General features: G+C 39.5%; 1 protein-coding gene across 1 annotated transcript in view; it reads right to left on the bottom strand.

Annotated features, from left to right (window-relative positions):
* The window catches only part of ISM1 (isthmin 1), a 34,402-nt gene extending 8,579 nt beyond the window's left edge, over positions 1-25,823 (bottom strand). Inside the window, 4 exon segments of the mRNA XM_032212565.1 lie at positions 387-660; positions 5,532-5,619; positions 5,621-5,769; positions 24,658-25,823. Of these exon segments, the coding sequence (XP_032068456.1) occupies positions 387-660; positions 5,532-5,619; positions 5,621-5,769; positions 24,658-24,780 (634 nt within the window). The 5' untranslated portion in view covers positions 24,781-25,823.
* Between the last annotated feature and the right edge of the window lie 1,913 nt (positions 25,824-27,736).

Below are 27,736 nucleotides of genomic sequence, written 5' to 3'. Positions count from 1 at the left end.
TCCTGAATCCGGGCAAACCTGTAGCAGCCCCACCCCTGCCCACTTTGTATTGTTTTTCAAGCCTTTTTAAAAATTTGTGAGTTTAATTTGTTTTGTTTTTTTCCCTTTCTGGAGAAATTCCAACAACCCTGCTTAACATATCTTTCTGCCTGGGTGGTACCATTTTGACTCTGTAAAGTTCCACTGCTTCTAAACAGGTTCATTGTCAGTACAGAAGCCTTGATGTTTGTGAATAGGACCACATCCCCTTGCCTTCCTTTTGAGTCTGATTTCTACCTGATTGTTCCTGCCCCTTCTATTCACTATCTGCATGCACAAACATTCCGCCCTTGTTATGGACTCCTGTTTTGTCCACGCATTTGCCAGTGAGGTTCTTGCTCACTCACCATATTCGGGCTGCTCCTTTGATTCAAACATTCGATGACTTGATGGATGCCTCTCCCACCCGCCATTCAAAGGATTTAGGAAGTTGCTGTCTTCAGTCGTGCTATCGTATTTGTAATCCTGGTCACCACTACTCATGCGAGTGATAGAAGGTGCGGATCTTTGCCACCAGTTTCTCCAGTTTGGGGACAGGACAGGCCAGCTGGTTTTGCTACTTTCTCTTTGAAGACCTTTCTCCGATTCAGACTCTGTTCCATCAACAACCTCTATAGTCACCTGGAGAATTCAAGAGGAAATGGCATTGCGGTCTCAAAGGCTCTCTTCCTTCAGAACAAAAACTCTTATATATTGATAAATATAAAGCCTAAAAGACAGCTGCAATCTACTAAGGAATACATTGGAGAGAAAAAAGACAATGCAAATTGGGTGAAAAGTTACAGCTGCTGTGAAGTGGGACACATTAACATTTATGTTTGTGATTACATAAGAAGAAAGAGTTGTATATTTTCTATCAATACCCCTCTGTAATTTGTTAGTCATTTAAACTTTCTTAAAACCATAACAGGTAGGTATGTTCAGAGATTCCCACATTTTACACAGTGGAAGCATGGATTAGGGAGAGGAAGGCACAGAACAAGGACATACAAGGTCAATAAGAGGAGAGATGAACAAATGAAGGCTGGATCCAATGTCAAAGAAAATAGGAAATACATGATTAACATTCTTTTTCCATAGGCCACTCGTTTATAATCTTATTAAAATTTAGATATTATTGGACCACAAGGTAACATATATTGTTTTTACAATTATTTAACTTCCTTTTTTAAAATTTCTGCTGTAAGGTATTAATGGACTATTTAGTATTGGTGTATATTTGTGCATATTATTATGAATTAAAATGCTGCCTTGGAATTTTTGACAAATTATTTTGAAATACTGTATTATACAAGCTCCCTAAAACATTCTGAATCTGATTTCAGCCTCAGTGATGACATATAATATATATGTACACACATACACACTTTGAATAAAGCAATCAATTCAATCATTCCTGCTTTTTCTTCCTTATTGTGGAAATAATATATATTTCTATTTGCAATTAATTTTTTAAAAACTAACACCTTTTATATTAATAAAATTCATTCAATTCTTTGAATTCATTCAATTCTTAATATTAATGGAAAAAATACTCCCCCCCCATCTATTTTAAAACACTATTTTTTGTTTAAAAACATTTTTAAGATCAAAGAGTTCTTACCTTTTTTTTTAACTTCCTCTTAACTTACATACTTTAAAGTTCACTTTCAATTAGACCAATAAAGTTCCAACTAACTCCAATTAACTCATTAAATTTAAATCACTCCCTCCAAATTATCCTCATAAAATAAATTTTTTATTCCTGTATACATCATTTTTAAAACTCTAAACTATTCTTTAAGCCAATATATATTTTTCTTTAACTTTTTTCTTAAAATATTTTCAAATACATCTTGTAATATTTTACAAACTTCAAGAATTACTTAAGCATTATATATAATGGGAAAAATGCATTTTCAGACCCCACTTTACATTAAAACTTTATTTCAATTACAAATGTCAGTCTGATAAAAATCCATCCTAATGCCAATTGACTCCTTAAGTTTAAGTCACTCCTTCCAGCTTATCTTCATAAAATCTTTTTCTTCTCTGGAATGTTGATCAAGTAGTTATAAACGTATCTTTTTCTCAATAATTTCTCAACTTTGTTAGTGCCCATGAAGAAAAAGCTCCATACTTGTTCTTTTGAAAGTTGCAGGTTTTCTTGGAACTCTTCTTTCAACTGCGTTGGGAGGTTATATTTAAACCATCATATAATATTGATGTCAGATTTATATTCCAAAATTGCAATTGACTCCTCTACATTGATAATGTAGAAGTAGCTTTGTAACTTTCTACATATATTTGCATCTCTGGAGTATTTTTTTTAACATCTTATCTTCCTCTTTAGTGAAAGAGTAGCTTTTTGTAAGTCACAGAAAAATTGCCGGCCAATCAGGAATCATAAAAATCGGAAAGTTTTAGCCACCCATAGCAAAGTAGACCAAGCTACAAATAACCAAAAATAATAAACTAGAACCACAACTTACTACCCTTGTATTTCTCCATTAATTAAAAAAAAATACTCCACACTTCCTTATTTTAGCTTGCCTTCGCAGCCTTCGCAGCCTTCTTGTTGTTTAACAATGAAGAAATCTCCCAAATGCTGCAGATCTTCAAAAAGGAATATCAGGCTGTGGCTAAAGAGAGCTTCTCTTAGTTTGATAAAGATTAATAGTCCTTAAAAATGATTAAGAAATGAAAGGCACAACTATTGTCTGTTTGAAAAATACATTCCAAAATGGCTGCTTCTTCAATAATGAACTGATTGCAGCCCTGTCCTCCAGCTGTCAACATGCAGGGTGCTTTGAAACACAACTCCTAAAACTACGGTATTTGCAGATGGTTGCTGTATGGTGGATTTTGCGGAATGATTCTAGAACTCTCCCTAACCCAGGAGAGTCTTATAAACTAACAGAATTCCAGTTCCTTCTGTTGATAAGTTGAAAAAGTGACAACCAAGATAAAATCTCCAGGGATCTTTCCCTGGGCATGTCATTTAATTGGCCGTCTGCACCAGAAGTCAGCTGGAGTCCATCTTCAGGATACTATTCTCTAGCTCCAGATTGGATCCTGCTACATTGTCCTGGGACATGTATATTAGCCTTCATTCATGAGTTTTATTTTAATTGAAATTTAAACTTAAATTAAATTTTAAACTTTATCCTTATTTATTGATTTAATGTTTTATAGTGAATTTTAATTGAATGTCTGTATGCCACTTAGAGTTGCCTCTGGCAAAATGGACAGCGTACAAGTTTAATAAATAAATAAATAATATACAAAACTATATTATACACAGAATTTTATCTGTACAGTCAAACTACTGATCCATTTACTCCAACATTATCAGTACTAGAAGTGACTCTTCCCCAGTCCGGTCAACGTTTGGGAATTGCAGGCTCACCAATCCAGAAGGCATCAGATTGGGTAAAATTCCTCAAGCACACCAATGTACCATTGTTTGTATTAACAGTGCGTTCCTAATTTCCAGTAATACCATATCCATTTTTTCAGATCAACTGTATTTCAGTGCAACACTGTGTATGTCTATGCATGTTTTTATATGGAATAAAGAAATGTACAGTATTTTTAAACATACACAGACATTTGATGGAGAAATTATGCCATACAGTGAGATGCATCCCTGCCTAAAGAGGAAACATCTCAAACATAATTGAAGAAGGGAACTTTAATTCATGAAATCCTACCTCATACTGTGATTTGGTTGGCCTTCAACGTGCAACAGGTCATATTTGATTTTGTGGCAAATGGTTATTAGGGCTCCCTCTATGAAAGTATGGGAAATAGTTATTGGAAGAAAGGGAACATTCAGGTCAAGAAATGAAATATCGGACCTAATTTCAGGACCTCCTAGAACTAAGGCACTATTTAAATAGGCTTGAGAAGCAAAAATGTACATCACACATAAAATGACTTGGCAGCCAAGTCCTTTTGCTTACACATGACTTCCCTTTCTTTCCAGGGAGAAGAAAGTGAACCTGTTGCCTGGTGAATAGCTTTGCTATGCCAGCCTGACTGCATGAGTTGGCATGTGTCAAATCGGTGCCCATTAACAAAAGAGTTCTTAGAGAGAGAAAAAAAATCTATGCTCCCCAAGGAAATATCTTTAAAAGTACCTCATTTTCAAGAACTTCCTGAGAATTCACTTACTTGAGTGCAGTGGTGCATTTGGCTGCTGATTTGGCAATCAAATTTTAAAAAGCAGCTGTAGCACAAAAGTAACAGCTGCTCGGGTTACCCTTTCAAATGATTGTGAGGAGCTGAATAAAATATTTTGTTACTGAAACAGATGCAGGCAAACAATCAGTAAACAGATAGGCACTGTGCTCATTTCCACTGGCACTAGGTTAATACAATCCTAGAAAATCTTTCCAAGCAGTGGATGATTGCTACTTTGAAGTGGAAATATTGAAGCTGCCCTTCACCCAGCCTCCAGATGCATTTAGAGTGACAGCTTCCAGAATTCCCAGCTGGAATGGCCAATGGGCAAGGCAGGCATAAATAAATACTCATTCATATTAAGCCTAAAATGGGTAGAGAGAAGACAAAAGAAGAAGAAATTGACTACTTTACAGGTATCTACTTGAATGCCTGTGCTGGACCATGAAAGAGAACATTGCACAGATAAACAGTATTCAGTTCTATTCATAGGCAAACATTCTATTTTAGAATACTGGAAATATTCTAAAAGATGATTGCAGAAGAATTTGCTTGAGATCTAATGGTGATGCTAAATGTAAGGTCCCTGATCTGGCCTACAAAAATTCAGATGACCATGAGACAGCAGCAAAGGAAAAAGAAATCTGTTTGCTGCCAATTAATGGTTATCCCATTTTTTTTCAATCCAGTTATGATAATCTTGAATAAAGATACAAAAGCTGGTTTCCAAAATAACATTGGTCTAAAAGATTCCAGATTCGTTCTGATTTAGTTGTGGTCCAAAATCCTCAGGAGAAGTCAGCCAATTTAAATTAAAATTGAAAGAAACTATGCCTTTAACTGTATACATTTTATCACTACAGATGCTGTGGTGAGACCCTGCTAGTAATTTAAAAAAAATCATCCAAGGAAAAGTCAATCATTCTCACATTAATTTCCACTTTCCTTTTCTGCTGTTCACATTAGGAAATAAGTCTGTAGTCTGTTTGATATTACACCAAGACTAATGGGATTTCAAGTCAATTAATCGATCAATCAATAAGGTGAACATTTAATTCAATAGTGATGTCAGCTATACCAAAGAGCAAAAATACAGGAATGTAACAAAACATTCTTTTCCTGCACCTACCATTTTCATATTTTTTCACATAGTGCACAAATATTTACTAGAGTTCATGCAACATTATTTATTTCCTTTATAGTATGAAATGCCCAATTATTATATCTCATTTGTTCCTGATATGTGAAAGTGCTTTTTTAAAAAGATACATGTTTAGTCCATGATTGCTTTAAAATCAGATTCAAAGAATAAAACAGAAGAGCTTTACCTGGATGTTAGGGTTTTGCCCATTGATATCTGCCTTTGAGAAGTCAGGAAAATTTGGAAGATCGAAAAGGAAAGATCTGGGTCCATCTTTGCAAGGATGTATGCCCATTCTGCTGCCTGAATCGCTGCTTGGCCAATGACCTGTGTGCTGCCTGGTGACCAGGGTAATTCTGTTGATCTTCTGGGTCTAATGTGAAGCTGCTTTCAAGAGATGAAAGGCTCTCTGTGTGGAGGATTTCCTAGGAGGACAAAGAAAAAAAAGGCAAGAAATTCAATTTTTGTAGATCCAAGAAAGATATTAGGCTAGATACAGCTAGGTTTAACAGATGTAGTTCTGTTGTGGACAGAATTCTGTGGGTAGAGGAAGGCAAAAGGGAAAATGACAACTTGTGCGTGATGCTTTATAAAACAAATGACACAATATGTACCGTTTGTATGACATCATGACATCTAAGTCATTATATGGAAATCACTTGCTTCCTATACACCCTACTGATTCTGGCAGAGGTGCTTTATTGTGTACATTTCTGCAAAAAATGGTGAGATGTTGTATCTCATGCCCTATGGAATGCTTGTGGGCCTTGAACCTTTAGGATACAAAATTCTGGTGTTAATTTGGACAAAGATTTCTGAATGAAAAGAATCCTTCAATCAAAGAAGAAGGACACCAGTGGATCCATCTTCCAGAGTGGCTTACATTAAAGCTATCAAAGCTTTGTGCCGGTGAAATGAAAGACACAAGCAGAAAAGAATCAGCTCATGGCCTTTGGAATGGCATGTCTACAATCAAGAAACAAGTCATAACATTTACAGCATATATTCAAAGGCAAGAGAGGAGAAATAAAATGTGCATTGTGATGTTGTTGATGGAACAGCCTCCTATTATAGTTGATTCATTATGTGCTCACAGATATATACGGTGCCAAGCTTGCTGCCTTGTTGTGGCATCACAACACAACATATTATTTGATACCTGTGTACCATACTACATAGACTGTGCTACTCCCTCAGTATATCCCAATCCTGTCCCTTCACTTGATGTTTAGCAATACAAGAAAGAAATTGGCAGTACAGCTATATGACTTTTGCATTGACAGGGCAAGGAATTAATAGAATGTGGCAGTGGAAGTTTTACCCTTGCTAGTTGCTGGTGCAAAAGTTGGAATTTTAACAGCCGGACCCAGATGTTTTCAGTTGCTATCTAATATGAGAGCTACATTCTTGAAAATATGAAAATTAAATTGAGACAGATGCAGAAAAGAGAACAGAGTGCCAGGCATTATTAAAAAACGTTAGTGCTTGTATAAGAAGCTATGGGTTGCTCATTTGTGATGAACACAACTAAACTGGGGTGCAGAAGAGGAAACAAGAAGATCCAAAAGTTCAAACTCTATGTCAATATCCATTTTTGAAAATAGTGAAACTTAGTTGATGGGCACAAATATAACAATCACAATGGGGAGTGTGCCATTATTCCTAATAAACATGTTGCACTGTTCCCTTTCTCCACAATTTGGAGCTGAAAAGCAGGCAAAGGAACATTCCCCATGCCCTATAAAGCGCCTTGAAGGAGTAGCTCAACTTTGGGAACAATTGCCCTCTTCTAAAATCTGTGTTTGGGTAAAAGCTGGGACTTTAAACATAAATCAGAAATCTCAGGAGACCGGTACAATTACAGAGATGGCCCTACATCTAGAAGGAGGAAAGTTATATATAACAAGTTTGTGCTGTGTTTTAAAGATATTTCTAATGACTCCAAAGAGCAACAGATGAACAGGAATGAACAAAAATCCATATAATCTGTTGTATGATGGACATGGTCTTAGTGATACATTTTGGCTCATTATAAAAATGTGTATTCATATGTTTACATCTTAGCTTACTTCTAGAACAGGGTCTCCAACCTTGGCAACTTTAAGCCTAGTGGACTTCAATTCCCAGAATTCCCCAGCCAGCCAAGCTACTGGGGAATTCTGGGAGTTGAAGTCCCAGGTTTAAAGTTGCCAAGGTTGGAAACCCCTGTTCTAGAGGTTTCAGAATAACAAGTTATTTCCCCTTGATACTCATAAAATGAGTTGTCTAATGAAAGGCTGGCTGGCTCAAGATCTGCAAAGGTCTTTTTGATTGAATAGAGTTGAACTTGGATCTCACATGTACTAGTATAATTTAATCTCAGCCATACAGTGTCTCTAAATCTCTTATATATTTTGGTCTAAAGCTCCCGGCCTTTGTCTATAGAAACTACAGGTCACAAAGTTTCCTGTCCTCACTTTGTGACCCACCAAGCAGCCTTATGCAGCCTACGGGTGTTTTTTTTTAAACTGAGACTAAATGTTGCTACTGCCAGGAGGATCTGCGCTACTTCATTTTTCACTGCCACCTCCTCCCTGAAAGACATGCTACTGAATGCTTGTCACATCTCCAGGCCTCATCGACATTGCCAGCTCTATTGGCTGCCAGTATGCTAGCCACCCACAGCTGATTGGGCAGGCCAGCTATTCCTTTGTGTCCTGCAGTTATTGGTCATGTAGCAATGTGGCTCTTTGTCCTCTATTACTTTTGCTGCTCAAGTATACCGTCACTGTCTAGAACTGTCTTTCCCAATCTGTTGCTGCTCCAGATAGGTAGCATTACAACCCTTGTTGGCTACTCTGACTAGGAGGATGAGAGTTATAATTAATTAATGAGAACGGCAGTTTTTGGAAGTTCTAAAACAGGGGTGTCAAACTCACGTCATCACAGTGGTGTCATGTGACATATTGGGACGTTTTTTCCCCTTCACCAAATTGGGCATGGGCATGGCCAGCACGTGACACATCCAGCCCACGGGCTGGGAGTTTGACAGCCCTGATCTAGAAGGTCCTTCCTCATATTGATTTCAGTTAGGTCTTTTAATGATGGCCATGAAAGTTAACAAGTTGCTTTAATCTATGTGGTCTATTTCAAAGATTCGCACAGCTGTTTCAGGTTTCCAGCAGACAGATGTTCTATAATCAGTTTTCCTGCCTATCTCTTAAAATATTCAACATCTTGTTCCAATTTATTTCTGGAATTATCATCTGCCAAATAATATTTTGTAAAAAAAAAACATTTTGTTTATATGGTGTAGAAAAAAACAAGAAGAGTTCACTATGCATTTAGAAGCTAAAAATAACATTAAGTATGCAGTATGGAAAAATACTACATTTACAAAGAGGAAAGAAAAGGAACAGAAGGATCCCGAGACAAGCAACCTGTTTAAGCAAAAGATACTTTGCCTGACAAGGAAGTCTCATCGGTGGTATTCTTCATTAAAGTTTGACATAGTTGAGCCTGGAAGCAAGTTGAAGTGAAATAAGTTTGTTTCCAAGGCCTCTACTTAAGATCTAAGCCAGAGAAAATGTTCCACTTTTCATATTTAGGACCCAAATGCCACGTTAGAGAGAAAATAACAACCCATCACAGTGTTGAGTGAAATAGTTATTTAGAAAGGTAGAGGCAGAAATGATAGATAGATAGGTAGGTTGGTAGGTAGCTAGATAGACAGACAGACAGACAGACAGACAGACAGACGATAGAGAGATAGGCAGAGACCCCTCCCTTCCAAAGCTTCTATAAAAACACAAGAGGACAATTCTTTTTATTGATTTGCCTAGGCATAACTTAGTTAGGCATAACTCCAGATGACACTCGAAGGCAATTACAGGGACAGAACTAGTAGCCTTCTACTGTTTAGATGTTATGCTTGTTATTGTACAATGTCATCCTGGCTTTGTTTAAAATTAATTTTCTTTGTATTTTATTCATTTATTGGTTTGGTTGGTCTAAATCTAATGAAAGAAACAAGTAAAATATTTAATATGGTTGCAGGATTTTCATAAAGTTGTCTCTCCTCTTGCTGGTCAAAGCTTTTCAACTCTTTTTAACTCTTAACTTTTTAAACCTCTTTTTAACTTTTCAGCTTTCTGCATCAAACTAAATGCTAGAGTTCATGCTACAAATTCATAATACATTAAGATGGGTAATTCTCTACATTCAATAAATGTCATAAGAATAATAACTACCCTGCTTTCTGGAATATGTAAAATATAAGAACCATCATGAATGCTTATGACCTCTTAGCTTAATTTCTGAGGTTGTATAATCTTTAATAAGATATCAATTAGTTTAAATTCCCAAAGTAGCTGGCTAGTGAAACAAATATATGTAGCTTTGAAATTTTGTTACAAGCGCACCTGGATTACTCCTATGCCATGTATAGCAGATTATTGGACCATTGAGAAGAGAAACAGTAGACCTGAAGCCTTTTTTTGAAGCTAATAATGGACTCTAAGTGATAGTCCGGGTTTCCAGAACACCTGGTTTATAATTAAAAATATTTAACACAGAGGCTTCAGATGAAAGTCTGTAAGAACTGTAATACCCACAGTACACGGTTCCTTCCTGCAAGCAACAAAGCATAGAAGCCCCTGGCATGAAAATTAATGAATGCAGCCTCATTTCAACATTGTTCAAGCCCTAACCCTCCTCTCTGCCGATGCTCTATTGTTACAACATCAAAGACCAACTGCTGGCTCAGATACAGTCAATATGAAAAGAGAAGAAGGCCCCCTAAATTTACTGCTTGACTGCATTCTCTTTAAATGGATAGCACCCTGGTCCTCTTTCAAAGGAGGTATCCCAGACATAGATCATCTTTATAGGACATCACGTACAATAAAACAAAGCTGTAACTTTACAAAACCCAGAAAAACCAACAACCCGACCCAACCACAAACAACGTGAAGCACCTTTAAAGATTCCCCATGAGGTGAACATTCCAATTTTTTTTAAAAAATCACTGTGGCTACTAGTTTGCAAAATCTTTGGTGTATTCCATCCATGGTTCAAAGCTTATCAATGATGTTATTTAAACATTTTATTTGGTTTTTTTAAAAAAAAAAAACCACTGAATTACAATTTAGCTGAGTTGCATTCTCATGTTTGATATTCTGAACTGGGTTTGGGTTGTTGTTTTTTTTAAAAACACCAGACAACTTTGGAATAATTAAATCTTAGAATCATTTACAAAGGCGTTTCCATAAATTTACTCACAAAAAAAAAAAAAATCAAAAACCCTTCGTCAACATTGTTTTACCTTTAAATAATTTTAATCATGACATATATCTCTGACTTATCAAGTAGGAAGAGCTTTGCTGTGGGGAAAAAAATGTACCCCTATTAAACTGTTTTGTTTCCAACCTGAGCAGTGCATGTTTTAAAAACTACTTGGTCCAAATAAACTTAAGATCGGTTACACATAATGCCTCCAGAGTCTACTTTTTCATTCACTACAAGAAACTTAATCCATCCTTGTTACTGAGCTATTTTAATGTTTGCAGATGCTACAGCTATGTTAAAAATGGGACTGTAGCTCCAGATAGGAGGCACAATACAGAGGGATGAATGTTCTGACCGAGGCTTCCCAAGAGCATGAAGCAAACTCCTTGCCCTGACAAAAACCCATTTTATTAATTTACTGTGAATTCTCCTCATTCACATCCAGCAAAGTCTTTCAAGGGAGGATTTACAGTCACAGACCTTATCTGGCTTCGAAAGCTGCCAGGCCGATATTTTCAAAACTTGGCAAGGAGTCTCGGAGAGTCATGAACCAGTTAAATGAACTAATTGTCTCCTACAAACTGCACTCCCTTTTTGCTTCTCTTTTATTTCCTCTGGGAGGTGCCATTCATCATCCACCTGTGGCTTACCCCCAAGTCGACCCCTGTTTAGCTGTTCCTTTCATCTGGCAACTCTGCGCATGCGCACACTGGGAACAGGCTCCAGCTGTTTGTCTGCCTCACTGATGTCTGCCTCTGAAGGCAACTGGTAACTGGCATATGGCTCTGGCCACCTCTCTGCCTCCAACACTGAGCCCTCATCAGGACTGGCCCATGTTCTTCCCCAACCTCCTCACTGTCCGAATCTGCTGCCAGCTCTGCTGGCTGCTGGCTGGCCACAACAAATGAAAACCACACCCCCAGAGTCAGAAAGGGCAGAGTAGCCTTGATCTTCTTGATCAAAAGCAGTCTTTTTTAAAAATCACAATAAAGCAATTGATTAAGTCCAAGATCAATTAAAATATCAATCAATAGTGAAAACATCTTCAGGCTTTCCAGAAGGTATTTATTCAGGATGTCAAGCAAAACCTGTGGAACACTGGATGGATATGATGCAAGTGGGAAGACAAGTGTAAAATTCAAAGAGTTAAAATACATATAAAATACATCTGAAATAGTTTGGTTATAGACGGCTTGCTTTGGAAATAAACAGCTTTAAATGCAAAAAATGATGCTGACGTTTCTTTTATCATCACTACTTTCTCACCATGCAATATTTAGAAGCTTATAAATATGTTTTGAAATAAGCTGGTCTCAAGTTAGGAACTTTTTGCAGAGGAAAAGTTGTCTCACACAGCACTGGTATTCTGACTATTTGAGGACTGCAGTAAGAGAAAAAGTGAAGAAAAACTAAAAGATTTCCAAATATCTCTTTAGATGAACCTGAATTAAATTTTGTATTGTATTGTATTTGTATTTGGTTTATTTGTATGCCGCCCTTCTCCAGGAGGGACTCAGGGCGGCGAACAACTCAGGGGGGAAAGGGGACATAAACGCAGTACACATAATTAAAATACACGAAAATCACACAGCCATACCAGTCGAGAAGGGAGGGGAACTCATCAACCCCAGGCCTGCCGGCACAGCCAGGTTTTGACGGCTTTCCGGAAGGCCTGGAGAGAGGTGAGGGTCTGGATCTCCACGGGGAGTTCATTCCAAAGGGCCGGAGCTGCTACAGAGAAGGCCCTCCCCCGGGTGGTAGCCAGGTGGCATTGGCTGGTGGACGGAACCCGGAGGAGGCCGACCCTGTGAGATCTAACGGGTCTTTGGGAGGTAATTGGCAGCAGGCGGTCTCTCTCTCTTTTCCCTATGGCATGACTTTAATTAACTTTGCAAGGAGCTAGAAAACACCTGGAATCTTTTCCATACCTTGTCCCTATGTCCCCATTAATAATATGAATCTTGCCTGGTACTTCAACCAGAGCACCTGACTCAGTTTCTGTTCCCCAGAGAAAATGCTTTTTTTTTTTGCAACCTTTCCTCTGGATTTGTAAGTAGGCTTCTCATTGGCAGGAATTCCCATAGTGTCCTGCAATTTCTTGTTTTTTTCCTGTAACCCAAAAGTTGTGTTACAGTGCAACATTATTTATCAGAAGACAGCTTTGCCTCTCCCAACACAAAATAGGAAATGATTGTTATTTTATTTTTCTATTCCCCTTAATTTGAAGGACAGAACAAATGTGGGACAGGGAAAATGGAAGTATTAACATTTTTTGTGCCCTGCTAGAGTGCTGATTAGTTCCATTGTAGAATGGATAGAGCAAGGAAAAGATACATATGATGCAAAACGAAGCAGAGTGTTTCAGCAGCTGCTGAATGTATCCTTAGAACAAGCCTCCCCAACTAAGTGTGCTTCAGATGTGCCAGCTTTCAAGAGAGCTGCTACTGCAACACAAGAGTAGATTTTTGGGACAGTTGTTCCAAAATAATTAGTATTTCTAGGAAGATGCTGAATAAAGATAATATTGTAGCAACAAAAATTTATTTTTTTTAAAAAAAAATCAGATGTTGCAATCTTAAGAAGTCCTAATAGGAACAAATCGTAGCATGAATTTTCTGACCTAGATGGCTTAATTCTTGAAACGATACAAGAAGCCTTTTTACTCCCTATACCAGGATTCTTTATGTGAACTTCCAGGTGGCTTATCTCTATTGTCTCAAATACTCGGCTTCAAACATTTCCTGATGTTGTACACTGATCTTAAAACACTTATCCCATAATGTTATATGTGGCACACTATTTCACTATCCTTTGTTTTTTTTCAACCTGATGGGCACATTCTGTTTATATTTCCCCAGCACAATATTATAATAAAATATAGTAAGAAAGTTCAAGGGCAGAAGTTAAGAAACCGAAGATGCTCAGCTGCCTTATATACCATTGGACCCCAAGATGGAAACTGCATGTGCTTATGCACGTGCAAGCACACACACACACTCTCTTCCACCATTCCCATGGGATCTTGGATTTTATAATGAACAATTTGCATTAGAACCAAAAACATTGGAAGCAGTGCAGTTGTTATACAAGTGAGTCACATAGTTCATAATTACCAACCTGGTAAATAGTCTGGCCATACCATTTTGAACTAATTGAAGATTCCAAACAGTTTTGAAAGAGACCTGCATACAAGACTGTTATAGCAGTCAAAATGGGATATACCATATTTTTCAGAGTATAAGACTCACTTCCCCCCCTAAAAGAGGGCGAAAATTTGGGTGCATCTTATACACCAAATGTAGCCCTGCCCACCCACCAACTCCCACCCTTTGGCCTCTGCCTCCCAGCAATTTGCCTCCTTGCAGCAAACAGCGAACATCCTGTTTCAGTTTCAGCTTCAGCACAGCCTGATTAGCACAAGCAGCTAATCATCAGAAGGATCGGTCTCCCGACAACCAGCTGTCTCAGGCTGCAGGGATTGCCATTGTCTATTACCACCTCTGTGCACCCCATTTCTGGCCTCCACAACCCATTTTTTGCCTCTGTGCACCCGGTTTTTGGCCTCGGCATGCCCCATTTTCCACCCATTTCTATCCCTGCTGCCCAGAATGCCAGAAAATGGGGTGCACGGAGGCCAAAAATGGGGCATGCGGAGGCAACAGGCTATAGCAGCCTGAAACAGCTGATCATTAAGAGTCTGGACAATCAGCTGCTTGTTCTAATCAGGCTGTGCTGAAACTGAAATGGGCTGTTTGCTGTTTGCTGCAAGGAGGCAAACTGCTGGGAGACAGATTTTTTTTCTTGTTTTCCTCCCCAAAAGCTGGGTGTGTTTTATGCTTTGGAGTGTCTTATGTTCTGAAAAATACGGTAGTTAAGGCAAAGGTTGCTACAGAGATATCACCCTTTCCTAGGCATATGTGGATTATTTTGGCCATTATACTTCTCTGTGCAACTATTCTCAATTTCAAATTCAGGCTGATGCTGATCCTGCAAAACTGCCTATTCTAAAAGTTTATGCGCATTTCAACAAAGGGAGCGTTCCTATTATCTGATCTGTGGTTTCCAATGATATGAATTCAATTTTCTGTTGTCTTCCTTGCATAAATTCAGCTTTCCATGCTTTACTCCAGTCCCTAACTACACCTGTTTATGGCTTGATTAGCTCCCATGGGACTGAGGTGAAAGGAAGAGCTTTCCTCTCAAAATATTGGTGCCACTGAACCCAGCAGTGCCTGCAGCAATTTCATAAGCATGATGAATGCTACCAGGAGCTTTGTAAAATTCAAAAGGGCACCATAGTGTGCCAATGGTTATTGTGCCATACTTCAGAAGCACCACCTTCTGAAATTATCCATGTATGATAACTGTAAAATGGAATTAGACAATATATCTGTGGCGATGATGACTTTTTCTTTTTTTAATTCTTGCATAATACCTGGGTGCTTGGAATATCTCATACATATTTAATATCTAGACCCTAATGTTAACTCCTACTCTAAATACCTGAAAGAAAGTAAACCGGAGCACATATAATTGGTCATTATGTCATATCAATTTACCGGCAGAACTCAAAAACAAGATGGTGGCACCTATGGCGCCCTCTGGAGAACCAGTTTGGGGGTATGGCAGGCCTTGGTCGCTGCCGGTTCCAGTGACCCAGGCTGCCAAACCACTACCAGTTCAGCCGAACCAGTAGGAACCCACCACTGCAATGTACCCTCTCTAAATGTGTGTAGTACCTTATTTTAAGGAAGTTCAATGTTGTCATGAAAACTGACATGATTTCAATGTTTCAGCTCTAATTAAAGGTCAGTGCCTTTTGGTAAAGTACTGCCCACTGGGTTGGATCAGAAAAGAGCTGAGTTCTGTTTTAAAAAATTAACTGATAATTTTGGTCCAATATGTCATTGACAGAGCAAGAAAAGGGAAGAGGCTGGAGGAGTAAGAGAACATTGCTTAGATATCTCAGGTGCCTGTAGAATCAAGCACTGGAGCCTCTTGTCGTCTTGTTGCTGGATATTCTTTTTCTCTTTCCTTCAACTTTCCCACATTATGGACTTCTCAGTACCAACCATAATGCATTATAACAACTTCTACATTTGTATTTATTCTATATTTAACACCATATTTTTAATAAGGCTTTAGGCTTCCCTTGTGGTCCTAAAACATTTTATATACATATTACCACATAGGAAAAATGATATTCTTCGCAGAGGCAGGAAAATCTTGTGACCCTTTCCTTTCCCAAACACACACAAGAAACATAACATAGGTAGCATTACTGGTCTGAAAACAAAATCCAAATTCATTGTTGGGAATTATCTTCACCTGAACCAACAAAAATGTTACCAAAAAGTGTGCATGCTTTCCAGTACTCTTTCTTAGGTTAGGTGATACAAACAGCAGCTTTGGAAGAAGCAGCAATTAGGTGTGGTACTGTGGCATGAATTCTGCAACAGTATGAACATATCCCTAAGCCATATGTCATGGTAATACCGTATGATCATGTGACAAGAGTGTCATTTATACATTTATATACCGTGTTTCCCCAAAAATAAGACAAGGTCTTATTTTCTTTTGACCCCTGAAATAAGTGCTTGGCCTCATTTTCGGGGAGGTCTTATTATTTTTGAGGTGCAACAAGCGTGGTCACCTCATGACTGCTGCTGTTTCGTAATATTTTGGGGGAGGGCTTATTTTCAGGGGAGGGCTTATTTTAGCGCATGCGTTCAAAAGCCTGATTGGGCTTATTATTCGAGGAGGTCTTATTTGGGGGAAAACAAGGTAATGCATGCATAAATATGCTTATTTTTTCAACATAAGAGCAGCAAGCAAAGTAAGGGAAGGGAATTAGATATACTCAAATTCCATTTATAATCCAAAGACAGAAGTCCAAATTAATGATGGAGAACAACAACAGAATTGGGAATGTTGACTTATTTGAATCTGGGCTTCATAAGTAAAAAAAAGTGAGCAAGAAGTTACTTGTATGTAAAAACCTTCTCAGGTCTGGTATCCTTCAGGTGTGTTGGGATTACAATTTCAAGGATTCCCAACCATCATTCAAAAGACTGTTTTATATGAATGAGGTCTGCTTCATTTTTAGCATCTTTATATATAAATCTCTATAACATTATTCTCTTCTTCAAACTTGTTTAAATGGGTAGGTGTTAAAGCTTGCTTTATTTATTTTCTGGTTTAATGTTTCTATTGCGAGTTTGGTTTTGGCTTTATAATTGTGACTGTTTTAAGACTACAGGTAGTCCTCAGTGTACAATCGTTTATTTAGCAACTGTTCAAAGTTGCAACAGTACTGTACTGAAAAAAATAAATTATGACTGGCCTTGGCATTTACAACATTCTCATGGCCACATGATAAAAATCTGATGCTTTGCAGTCGGTGAGCATATACAATGTTTGGAATATTCATTTGTGACCTCCCCAGTGGGCTTTATACAAGCCAAGTCAATGGGGGAAGCTGGATTCGCTTCATAACTTTTACTGCACTATTCGCTTAACAACTGTGGCATAAAATCAGGTGTGACTCACTTAATAATTATATCACTTAACAATGTATATTCTGGCCTCAATTGTATCACATTGTAAACTGCTGGGAATTACTTTGTTTCAGTGATATATTAGTGTGTGTGTGCGCGTGCATGCACGCATGTACATGCGGAACACAAACCAAATGTAGAGAGTGCCAAGAACCACATAGCCCGACTATAGTTTGGTTTATATTAATTACTTGTTAATATGGTCAGGTCTGTACAAACAGATTACAGATATAATTCTTATCATTATCCCCTTTATTGATGTGAGTTAGTTTTGTGTGTGTGTGTGTGTGTGTGTGTGTGTGTGTTGGTCTTATATATGCTGGTCTTGTTGTATTCGGGTCTTTTCCCATGTAAGATTGAGATTGCCTTGGCAACGTTTCGGCGAGGTCTCACTCACCATCTTCAGGCTGGGTTTGGGGCTTAAAGCGTGGTTGGAGCCCAAAACCCAGCCTGAAGATGGTGAGTGAGACCTCGCCGAAACGTTGCCAAGGCAATCTCAATCTTACATGGGAAAATACCTGAATACAACAAGACCAGCATACCTACCCCCATGAAAATCTACATATGTATGAATATGTATATGTATATGTATATGTATATGTATATGTATATGTATATGTATATGTATATGTATATGTATATGTATATGTATATGTATATGTATATAGGCATACACACACATACACAAAAACAACCAAGCTCAGAGACCTGTTATTATAATATATTTACTGTCAGGAAAGCTAAAGCAGTTAGATATCTAAATAAATATTGATGTCAACAGAATTCTATTGAGATGAAAAAGTTCATTCTTGACTTGGTATTTTTCTACTGTATCTCTATACTTGTGAAATGATTTTTTTAAAAAGAAGAAAAATAGAAAGGTTCCATACTACCTAATTCCTCTATGATTAAAATATAGGCTTTAGGGTTTTTAAAAAAGAAATTCTAAAGAGAATATTTACCTGCTATTTATAGCAGAATGCATTTTTTTCAGAATTCCAAAATAAGGATGTTTGTGTATGCATGCATACTGTACACTCAATTCACTAAAATTTATGCCAATGCAAATTAAGTCTACCAAGTGTTCCTTTTTTTAAAAAAATTATTTATTTATTTATTTAAGAATTTTTTTATGGCCACTCACTCACTCTCAGTGACTCTTCCTTAATTATTGCTAATGGGATGAGATACTCAAAATTGTTGGCTATTGGTGCAACTGTGAAAATTTCAGATGATACCTGAACTAGGTCAAAATTGATATTCACTACCCTAGTTTATTACTAAGGGTCAGAATCTAGTTTTAGAACCAAGAAATGCAACTTGTTCAAAAATACCATTTAAATACAGTATATTTCCCATGGGTAATTCTAGCACCACGTTCCTCATAATGCATAAGAACTGGAGAAATCTAACACTTAAACCTCAGTACCGTCTGAGGAAAAGATGTATGTAACTGACTTAGGGAAGCAGAAATCTCAGACTATTGTGAACCTGTTAATAAAAGCAGTTGAATAGTGATTGTGCAAAAATTAGAAGGAATATACAGCACTTGCAGGAACTTGTGTCTTCCAGATTATAACTCCCAAGTGTTTAGCAAAGATGGTTAATAATAGGAATGTTGGCATAGGTATTCTCAGATAACTAGGGTGATGAAAAAGTGATGGCAATTTAGTAAATGAATTCCTCTTCTGTAATAAAACATGAAGTATCTTAGAGGCAGAAACTTCACAGTATCTTGAATACTTGAAGAATGCTAGTTTTGTGTTTCCATTTTTTTCTGTACTTTTCAATCAGTATTGAATCCTGGCAACCGCCTAGACAAGTATCTGCATTTTTCTTGGCAAGCTTTTTCAGAAGTGGCTTGCCATTACCTCCCTCTGAGGGCTAAGGGAGAGTGACTGGTCCAAGGTTAGACAACTGGCTTTGTGATTCAGGCTAGACTGGAACTCATGGCCTTTTGTGTTTGTATGGTACCTTAATCACACACCAAAATCTATCTATCTATCTATCTATCTATCTATCTATCTATCTATCTATCTATCTATCCACACACACACACACACAAACACACACACACACACTGCATTCATATTTTATTAGACATAAAGCAACATACACCATGATATCCATTATAGGAAGGTCTGAAGGAAATAATAGATATTAACATAATTACTGTCTCCTGAATTAAATGAGTGCTGTCTTTTTAGCATTTAGCCATTCTAGAACTCCGAATTTAAAACCTATTATTACTTGAACACAATAATGAAATAATCACCTAGAATGGCGAGCATATAGTTGAAATTTATAGTCTCAACTGTAATTGATTAATTACCAATTGAACTGCCAATGGTCACTGTACAAACTTTGAAGTTTGCTCATTCCTGCAGGAAGATATTAGAATTTATCCATGGAACTTCTCTTTTAATTATACATAATAAGAATTAGACAATCTTTTAATTTTATTTTAAGGTTTATTAAAGCCCAAACTGCTTCATTCAGATGCATCTACCCAAAAAAGGAAGGGAGAGAAAAGTCTGCCGTTTTTCCAAGCACTTGTTCCATGTTGAGTAACCCTTCAAAAGGGCTGCAAGAGACACGCATTTCCCAATACTATGTAAATCAAATTGAGTACCATCTCAGGTGGAGAACATTTGCCAGCCAGCTAAAACCATTACTCATTTGATTTACTGTCTGCAAGATCAAAAATGTTTCTTTCTACAGACATTTTTAAAGAAACATTCCAGATGAGCATACTGTTGTGGCATGGAATAACAAGGTAAAAGGAAAGATTTAAGAAAGTGTAAAACCCATTAGGGCAATATCTGAACAACTAAACTAACAAAAGTTTCCAAAATTTCATTAATTTGTTTTGTGTTATAAAATATAGATTGAATATTTTAAACTTTCACCTGTTTAACTGCTGTTTAACAACTTATTGTGACATCCAGTTTATTTTTTGCCCTAAATGTTTCAGCTTTTCCAAAATTCAGAGCTGTAAAATCAATTAAGTTAGGAAGCCTGTAACTCTGAATTGCTACACATGGCAGAATATATGAAATATATACGTTGGATCAGATGTTCAAAGCTGTTTAAGGGCAGGAGGTCAATTTAATAGAAAACTGTTATGAGAAAGTGGAGTGATTTCATGAAGTCAGAAATCTGTGAATACATCCTTGTGTTAAACAGAATCTGCTTTAGAACTAGATAATCAGTTTTTCTAAACTTCTCTTGTTGATACTGATAAGCAATTCTTTCAAGAAGTAACTTCATTTGGACTTTTAATTAGCAGCTGTTTCTCTCCATTAAGAAAGAAATATTCTTTCAGAAATATCCCAAATGCCTTATTAAAACAGAAACGCACAATTATCTTTAAGTCACTCTTTTATAGACATTCATAAATATAATAAATAAATGCTAAGCATCACAGGATAGAAAATTATCAAAGTGCTACACAATGGCAAGAAGTCCTTCAAATGGTAGTTGCTCAATACTCCTATCCCTGAAGTAAACACATCTTAAAATTCAATCATGGGGTAACGTAAATGTTCTAGTCTATTAAGAGGACAGAAAACTCTATTTCTGAATTAGAAGATCATGCATAATGGAGCAGTTCCAGATTTTGCAAGAAGTAAATCTGATAAAGTCACTCCAAATAAAGCAGGTGTTTCTCAGATTTTCTCCATAAATGCCCTTTCTTTATATAATATAGGAATCAAATGCTTGGTCTGTTAAAAATATGTCAAACTTTGTTCAATAGCCTAGTCTCCATAAAGAAAATTGCAGAAATTTATTTATTTATTTATTTATTTATTTATTTATTTATTTATTTGTGTGTGTGTGTGTGTGTGTGTGTGTGAATGTATGTATTAAGAATTTCCCTTAAATCAATCAAAAATAAGAATATTTTTTATTTTGTATGGGGTTTGTTTTATAATGTATTTTTCAAAGTGAGTCACTGAGAGATGTTTTTGATTGGGGTGCATATAAATATGTTTAATAATTAAAAACCTTCTAGCTGCTTTCTTCAGTCTGTCCTAAAGGTGCTTTTTCAAGAGGCAACTGGACTTTCTGGTTTTTCTTTAAAGACGTTTCACTTCTTATCCAGAGCTGAAGAAGCTGCTTGGATGAGAAGCGAAACATCTCCAAAGAAAAACAAAAAAGTCCAGTTGCCTCTTGAAAAAGCATCTTTAGGATTTGAATGATTGAACTGGATGATTGAGAATCACCAGAGACATATTTTCATTCTACCTAAACAATTTGTTGGGGTTTTTACAGGTTTCTTTGCCTTCTATGAAGGCTCCTGATTGGTAGATTCCCTTTCCTCTGCTCATCATCTTCTATACCAAGAGTTTTGAAAAAGTGTTCTTCAAACTTGGTTTTTTGTGTCAAACCACGGTCAGTGGTTTAAAATTATGGAAGCTAAATTTGTCTCTGTATGTCAATGGCCAAAGATCTGTCTTAAATGTGCATATAACATTTTCTGGCTACATAGTTTACTCAGGAGGAGAGAAGGTTTGCTGTACTGATGCACAGAAAAGGCATCCATATATTCCATTTACATCATAAAAATTGAAACCTCCTTGGAGGTCAGCAAGCTTTCTTTCATGGCTTGAATTATGGTGGGCAATAATAACGTAGGGATTTGCTAAGGATTGGTTGGGAAGCTCAGCTCCCCAATATTTCAGTCACTCTCATGGGCCTCTCATACATTTTATCCACTAATAATATCAGCTATCCAGAGAACTTGATGCAGAATGCAACTTAAACTGGATTGGTATAAGAGTTATTTGCATTTACAAAAGACGATACTTGTTGAATTATTCAGTACTTAATGAAAAAGTAATGCATGTCAAGGGAAGAAGTGATTTGGTAACATGTTCATAAGAGCATTCAATGGATGTCCTAATGAATGTAGAAAGGTTGAGGAGATGTCATCTCCATAGGTGATCAGTGCCCTATGCATCCATCGGGGAACAGGTTTTAAAATATCAATGTAGTGGTCCCACCTACATATGACCAATCCCTCATCCATTTTGTACATGCATCATCATCATCATCATCATCACCACCACCACCACCACCACCACCACCACCACCACCACCACCACATACATCTACAGGGCTCTAGATCAAGCATTTAATGGCCATGACTTTTTGACACCCTCGACTTTGTCCCACCCACAGATGCCACTGCTTGTTGCCTATCCATCATCCACGGATGTTCTAGCAATGCTGCCCTTTACCGTCAGAGGCACAAAGATGTTCCAGAGTGCCTGACATTCTGACATATTTGCAACTCTTTCAAGAGGTATATTTTTTCCCTTGATTGTGTAGCTGCCCTCTGAATTCCTGCATGCTCTGAAGTAGCTATTGGACTTTAAATCCAAAGTGCTGCACAGCTCTAAGAGACACCGAACAGCTAAGAAGGATCTCATGTTCACTGCACAATGGAGCATTTCTAGCACTTTTCCTTTTCTTAATTTTATATTATAGCTGAACTTGGGCACTGTCTCCTGGGTTTATTTCTTGGCCATAAGTCAAAAACATAGAACTACTGCAATCTAAAATCTGGAAAAGAACTTTTTCTCCTCTCAAATATATTTATAATGTCACCAGATTAAATGTGTGATTTTTGAATGTGCTATAACTAGAACAAAGACTGATACCAACTATCCACCTGCTCTGTGCTTACCAGAGATAACAAGGTAAAAGTATATGAAAAAATATAGAAAGTCATTTGTCCAGGGAATGTATCTTTGAGATGAAGTGATTCCTAACCCAGATCATTATCTGAAGCTAATTCCCTTCAGAGTCCTAATCTGAAGTTAATTCCTTTCAGAATAAATATTTTTGCAGGAAAAATGTATTCTTCTTAGCTAACATTTCTTCAAATGTTTCTAAGTGCAGAAGACAGCAGAGGATATTTGGGTTGGGGAGTAAAGGCATAGAATAAAAAAAACCTTGGGGTTTTTAGCCTTGTGTATTTATTAGCATCAGTCACACATGACATGCCTTCTCTGTTATTAAATCAAATTGCAGACCCACTTTTGCCCAGTCAGATGCCCCCAAGATTTGTTTGTTTGTTTGTTTAAGTATGTATGTATGCATGCATGCATGGTTTGTTTGTTTATTGATTGATTGATTGATTGTGTTGGCCACCAGTCTCACCTCAAGATAACTCTGGGTGGTTTACAATCATAACAAAATAAAATTAAAAAGAATAGTTGACTGGAACTACAATTGCCAGAATTCCCAACTCGAAGGGTCAAAACAGGTCTCCATGGGAATTCTGTGACCTTTGACCCCCAACAACCTGGAAGCTTTGAGGACACTAATATAAACAAGGAAGCAAGTAAGCAGACAAGAATGACATGGCATGATAGGACATCTAAATTTATAGTTTCTTATGTGCCCAAACAACCCCCAATTACAGCTTCAAACCAGGGAATATTCTTGATACATTAATAGTAGCATAGCTATCCATAATAAATCATATTTGTGCATCAAGCAAAGTTTTGCCTGGCTGGTTTCCTCCTCTGATGGTAGAAAGGATGGTGGTTATGAGGCAGCAGGACAGGGAAAGAATTTACTTCAAGAAGACTAGGAAAGTTGTGAACGGAACCTTCAGTGGGTGAAACAAATCTCAGGCAAATAGGTTTTAAAATCATGAAAATTTGAAGGAGGCAAGAACATACATACATAGACAGCCTAAACATGCAGCAGTAACGAGAACAGTGACTGGAAAATGATGGTTTTGTTGCCAGACCAAAAGTCCCAGCGCCTCTCTTTTGCCCATTCTATATGGGCCAACAGCATGTCAGAAGTGCCAATTCTCTACCCCAAGAAAGGTCCATATCCTGACTTTGGAATGAGCATGTGGGAGGTCAGATACAGGACCAAGAAACAATGAGCATTCAATGCCAGGGTGAACCAATTGAAATATACATGACAAACTAATGTAAGAAAAGAGAAATTTAAAGATGCTTAGTTGGAGCATGGCCAAAGAAAGGTTAGGAACCACTGTTCTAGAGGAATCTTGCCAGCTAGACTTCAACCTCAATTCTTTCTAACCTGCACGAACATTGGAAGGGGGGGGGGGGGTAGGACTTGCCTTCAATTCTTAACAATCCCAATTCAACAGAGTCATAAGAGGGAATGGGGAGGGGGGTCTTAAGAGAGAGTTGGGTCTAAGCTTCCAAATTTCCCAACCCTTCACAGCCCTGGATGGCTGGGAATTCTGGAGTGCCCAAGCTGGGAAAGGCTATTCCCGAAGCGAGTCAGTCGCTCCAGGGCGTGCTCGCAGGAGGAACTGCAGCGAAGTGGGTCGAAGGCGGCTTCCCTCAGAAGGCGCGCTTTACGAATGCTTTTTCGCCAGCTGGATTCCCAGAGTTTTCTGCCTATGGTGGGGTGGCCGGTGGAAGGGCGGGGGGGGGGGGCGCTCAAGAACCTTTTGGCTTTTACGTGCAGCCCAGCCTCGTTCCGCGCTCTCACCTGCTGACGCTGGCTGTGGTTGCCCGGCGGCGCTTCGGGATCGCTGCTTCGCAGCACCGTGATGTGCAAGGTAAGCAGGAGGAGCCCCAGCAGCAGCAGCAGCTCGGCCGCTAGACGCACCATCCTCCTGCAGAGGACGGCTTTAGGGCTCCGCGGCTCCGGCGGTGGCGGCGGCGGCAACTGAGCAGCAGCAGCAGGAGGAGGAGAAGAAGGAATAGTAGCAGCAGCAGCAGCCACCGCCGCCTGCCCGGCCGCTAAGGAGCCGAGAGCAGGAGTTCCCGCGCCAGCAGCGCCGCTCTCGGGATCGTCCGGGCCAGCAGGAGAGGAAGCGTCGTCGCAGGCAGCGCCGCCGCCGCCGCCGCGCCACCGCCACCACCACGGCGGAGCCACTTCGGGATGGGAGGAGGTTTCCGAGGCGGCGGAGAAGGACGACTGAGGAGGACGCTCGTCCGACGGCGACGGGGCGGGCTGCAGGGGTCGCTGCTGCTGCGCTCGCAGCCCGGCGCTCGCATGGGGTCTTCGCCCGCCTTGCGAAAAGCGGCCGCACGCCCGCGGGGGCTGCCGCGGACTTCTCGACCCCCTCCCACCTCCGAGCGCGCCGGACGCGCCCCAAGAGATGTGGCCGGGCAGCCCTCGGGTTGTTGTTGGGGAGGGGGGGGGAGAAGAGATACACAGGAGAGAGAGAGAGAACCGCTAGGCTGGCGCCTGGGGAGAAATCAGGCGCTGGTGGTGTAGATGCCCGGCCTGTCTGCAGAGGCACCGGGAAAGGGGGTGGGCGGCGTCCGCCCCTGCTGGCGGCGAGCGGGAGAGCCCCACTTGGAAGAGTCGGTCCCCCTCCCGCGAAGTCTGTCGCCTGGCGCGCGCTGTCCGCCCCAGAAGGGCAAATTTCTGCTCTTCCCTTCTTCGCCTGCGGGATGAATCCCCCCTCAGGCGAACCAGACCCGCCACTCGGGTCCTTCAGGGAGCAACCCCCCTCCCCACAGCAGCCTTCGGAAGCCTTTGCGCCGCGGGTGCGCTTTCAGTGAACTCGGGGCGCTTTTCTCCTCAGGCTCAGCCCATTTAAACCCTGAGAGAGGCTGGCTGTCAGTTTCAGGCTCGGCTGGTGTGTCAGTTGGGAGCCCCCGCGCGAAGTTTTCCCGCCTTGCCTCGGCTCCGTTCGAGGGCTAGTCCTGATCCTCCTTTTCCCCCCCCTCCTAGACCAACTTTCACCCCCCCTCGGGTCTCCCCGGTCTTCCCTTCTCTGCTTCTTCTTACGGCCGCGGCCGGTCCGAGGCTATTTCCCAGGCAGAACTGCCGCGCCTTCTCTCAGCCTCTTAGTCCCCGCGGGTCTGATCCGCCGCCGAGAGGGAAATCCAGTCTGAAGGGACGGTCGAAGTCTTTGGCTGAGAGCCTGGTGGTGGAGGTGGTGGTGGTGGACGGGAACTCGAACCCTGCCAGTTGCCTGGCCCGCTGGTGCTGGGAGGACGAAGAGAGGGAGCAGAGCTGGTGCCAGCGCTGAAAGGCGGGCTTCTCCGTCCAGCCTGGCTTTCTCCTTGCGTGTGTCTCATGCTTTTATACGGGGCTCTTTCCCCTTCTCCGCTGAGCTGTTGTCCCCCCTTCTCCCTCCCCTCCTTTTAAAGTTTTCTTTCTTCTGATCTCATCACAGCAGCTCTTTTCTCCCCTCCCCTCGCGTTTTATTCCCTGTGGCTAACTTCTTGCTTGCCCCTCTCTGCCAACCTGGAGTGTTACAAGCCAGGAGATCATCAGGAACCCTGTTGCTAGTTCCCTTGCATTTTTAATATAGTCACTTGTGGCCCCTGAAGTCCCTCTTCAATGGAGCCAACTCTGGCCATTAGACACTCAACATATTTTTTTTTCCTCCTCAAGGGAAGGACATTCTTCGCACTACAAAGGAAGACAATTTCTTCCCCAGGTTAATTCTTTAGTTGTGTTTTCCACTTTGCTCTTAAGACAGGCTCCTAATCCCATATTGTTTCCATTTTATATATATATCAGCAGAAAGTCCATTTCAGATTTGTTTAAAATATGGATCAGGAGGTACACAATGTATATAGGTTCTGTGAAAGAACCAGGGGTCCATAATCTGCCTGTAGATTTCTAATTACCACCTGAATGGTTGTGGTGAAAACAGAAGGATTGAACTAAATAGGCCTTTCATCTGATTTAGCTCTTTATAGTTCCTGTTCATTTCATAGTACAAGATTTGGGGGAATGGGCAGATTACAAAGATGGTAAAGTTACTTTACTAAGTAAAACTGGTACTTGGATTGATTCCCTAGATCTTCTCCCATACCTTTAGCTAAAGACAGTAGATCAGGGGTTGGCAACTACAGCCCCCTTTTGACCAGTGGAAGTCAACTCCCAGAATTCCCAAGCCCACTATGCTGGTTCAGGAATTCTGGAAGTTGAAATCCACCCGTTGTAAATGGGCCATAGTTGGCCACTCCTAAACTAGATAATGAATATCATTTTTGGAACCTGAAGTATGCATGAACTAGAGCCCTCCTATTATTTGCATTTCCAAACAGCAGCCTTAGGTGCAATAGGCAGGGTGTGCTAATTGCCTGCCTGTTGTTTTCCTTTATATAAAAACAAAAAAGGAGTCCAATATTTTTTTACAGTATTGCCTGGTTTATCTTCCTGCAGAATGTCCCATGCCTTTTTTCTCTGCTGTACCACTGAGATATGGGGGCAGCCTACCTATCTGAAAACAAACACCGTTTAAATCAGCAGATTTTAATTCTGAGCAAATATGAACAAGATTCCTAACCCAGCAGTAAAACACAATGTGCCATTCTGCTTAAAAACTATAAATCATGCTGATCACAGCGTATACAAATACTTTTGAGAGCTTTGATAATTTTTAAAAATCTATTTCATGGCTAATATGTAATGTGACACCACAGATGTGCATTTGTGAACTAGCAATAGTGAACCTTGTTGACAGTGAACTACAGTCAAGCAGAACTGGGTACATTTTATAACTGAATCAGATGAAATATTTCCATGCTCCCTGGAAAGTTACAAGATATTCCTTCTGTTTTTGTTTCTGGGAAATCAGTCAACCCTCAGCTTCTCC

This window comes from Thamnophis elegans, chromosome 3 (genome assembly GCF_009769535.1).
Source record: "Thamnophis elegans isolate rThaEle1 chromosome 3, rThaEle1.pri, whole genome shotgun sequence".
Lineage (NCBI taxonomy): Eukaryota > Metazoa > Chordata > Lepidosauria > Squamata > Colubridae > Thamnophis > Thamnophis elegans.
The sequence above is the reverse complement of the archived record's forward strand: the minus strand, read 5'-3'. Positions and strand labels throughout refer to the sequence as shown.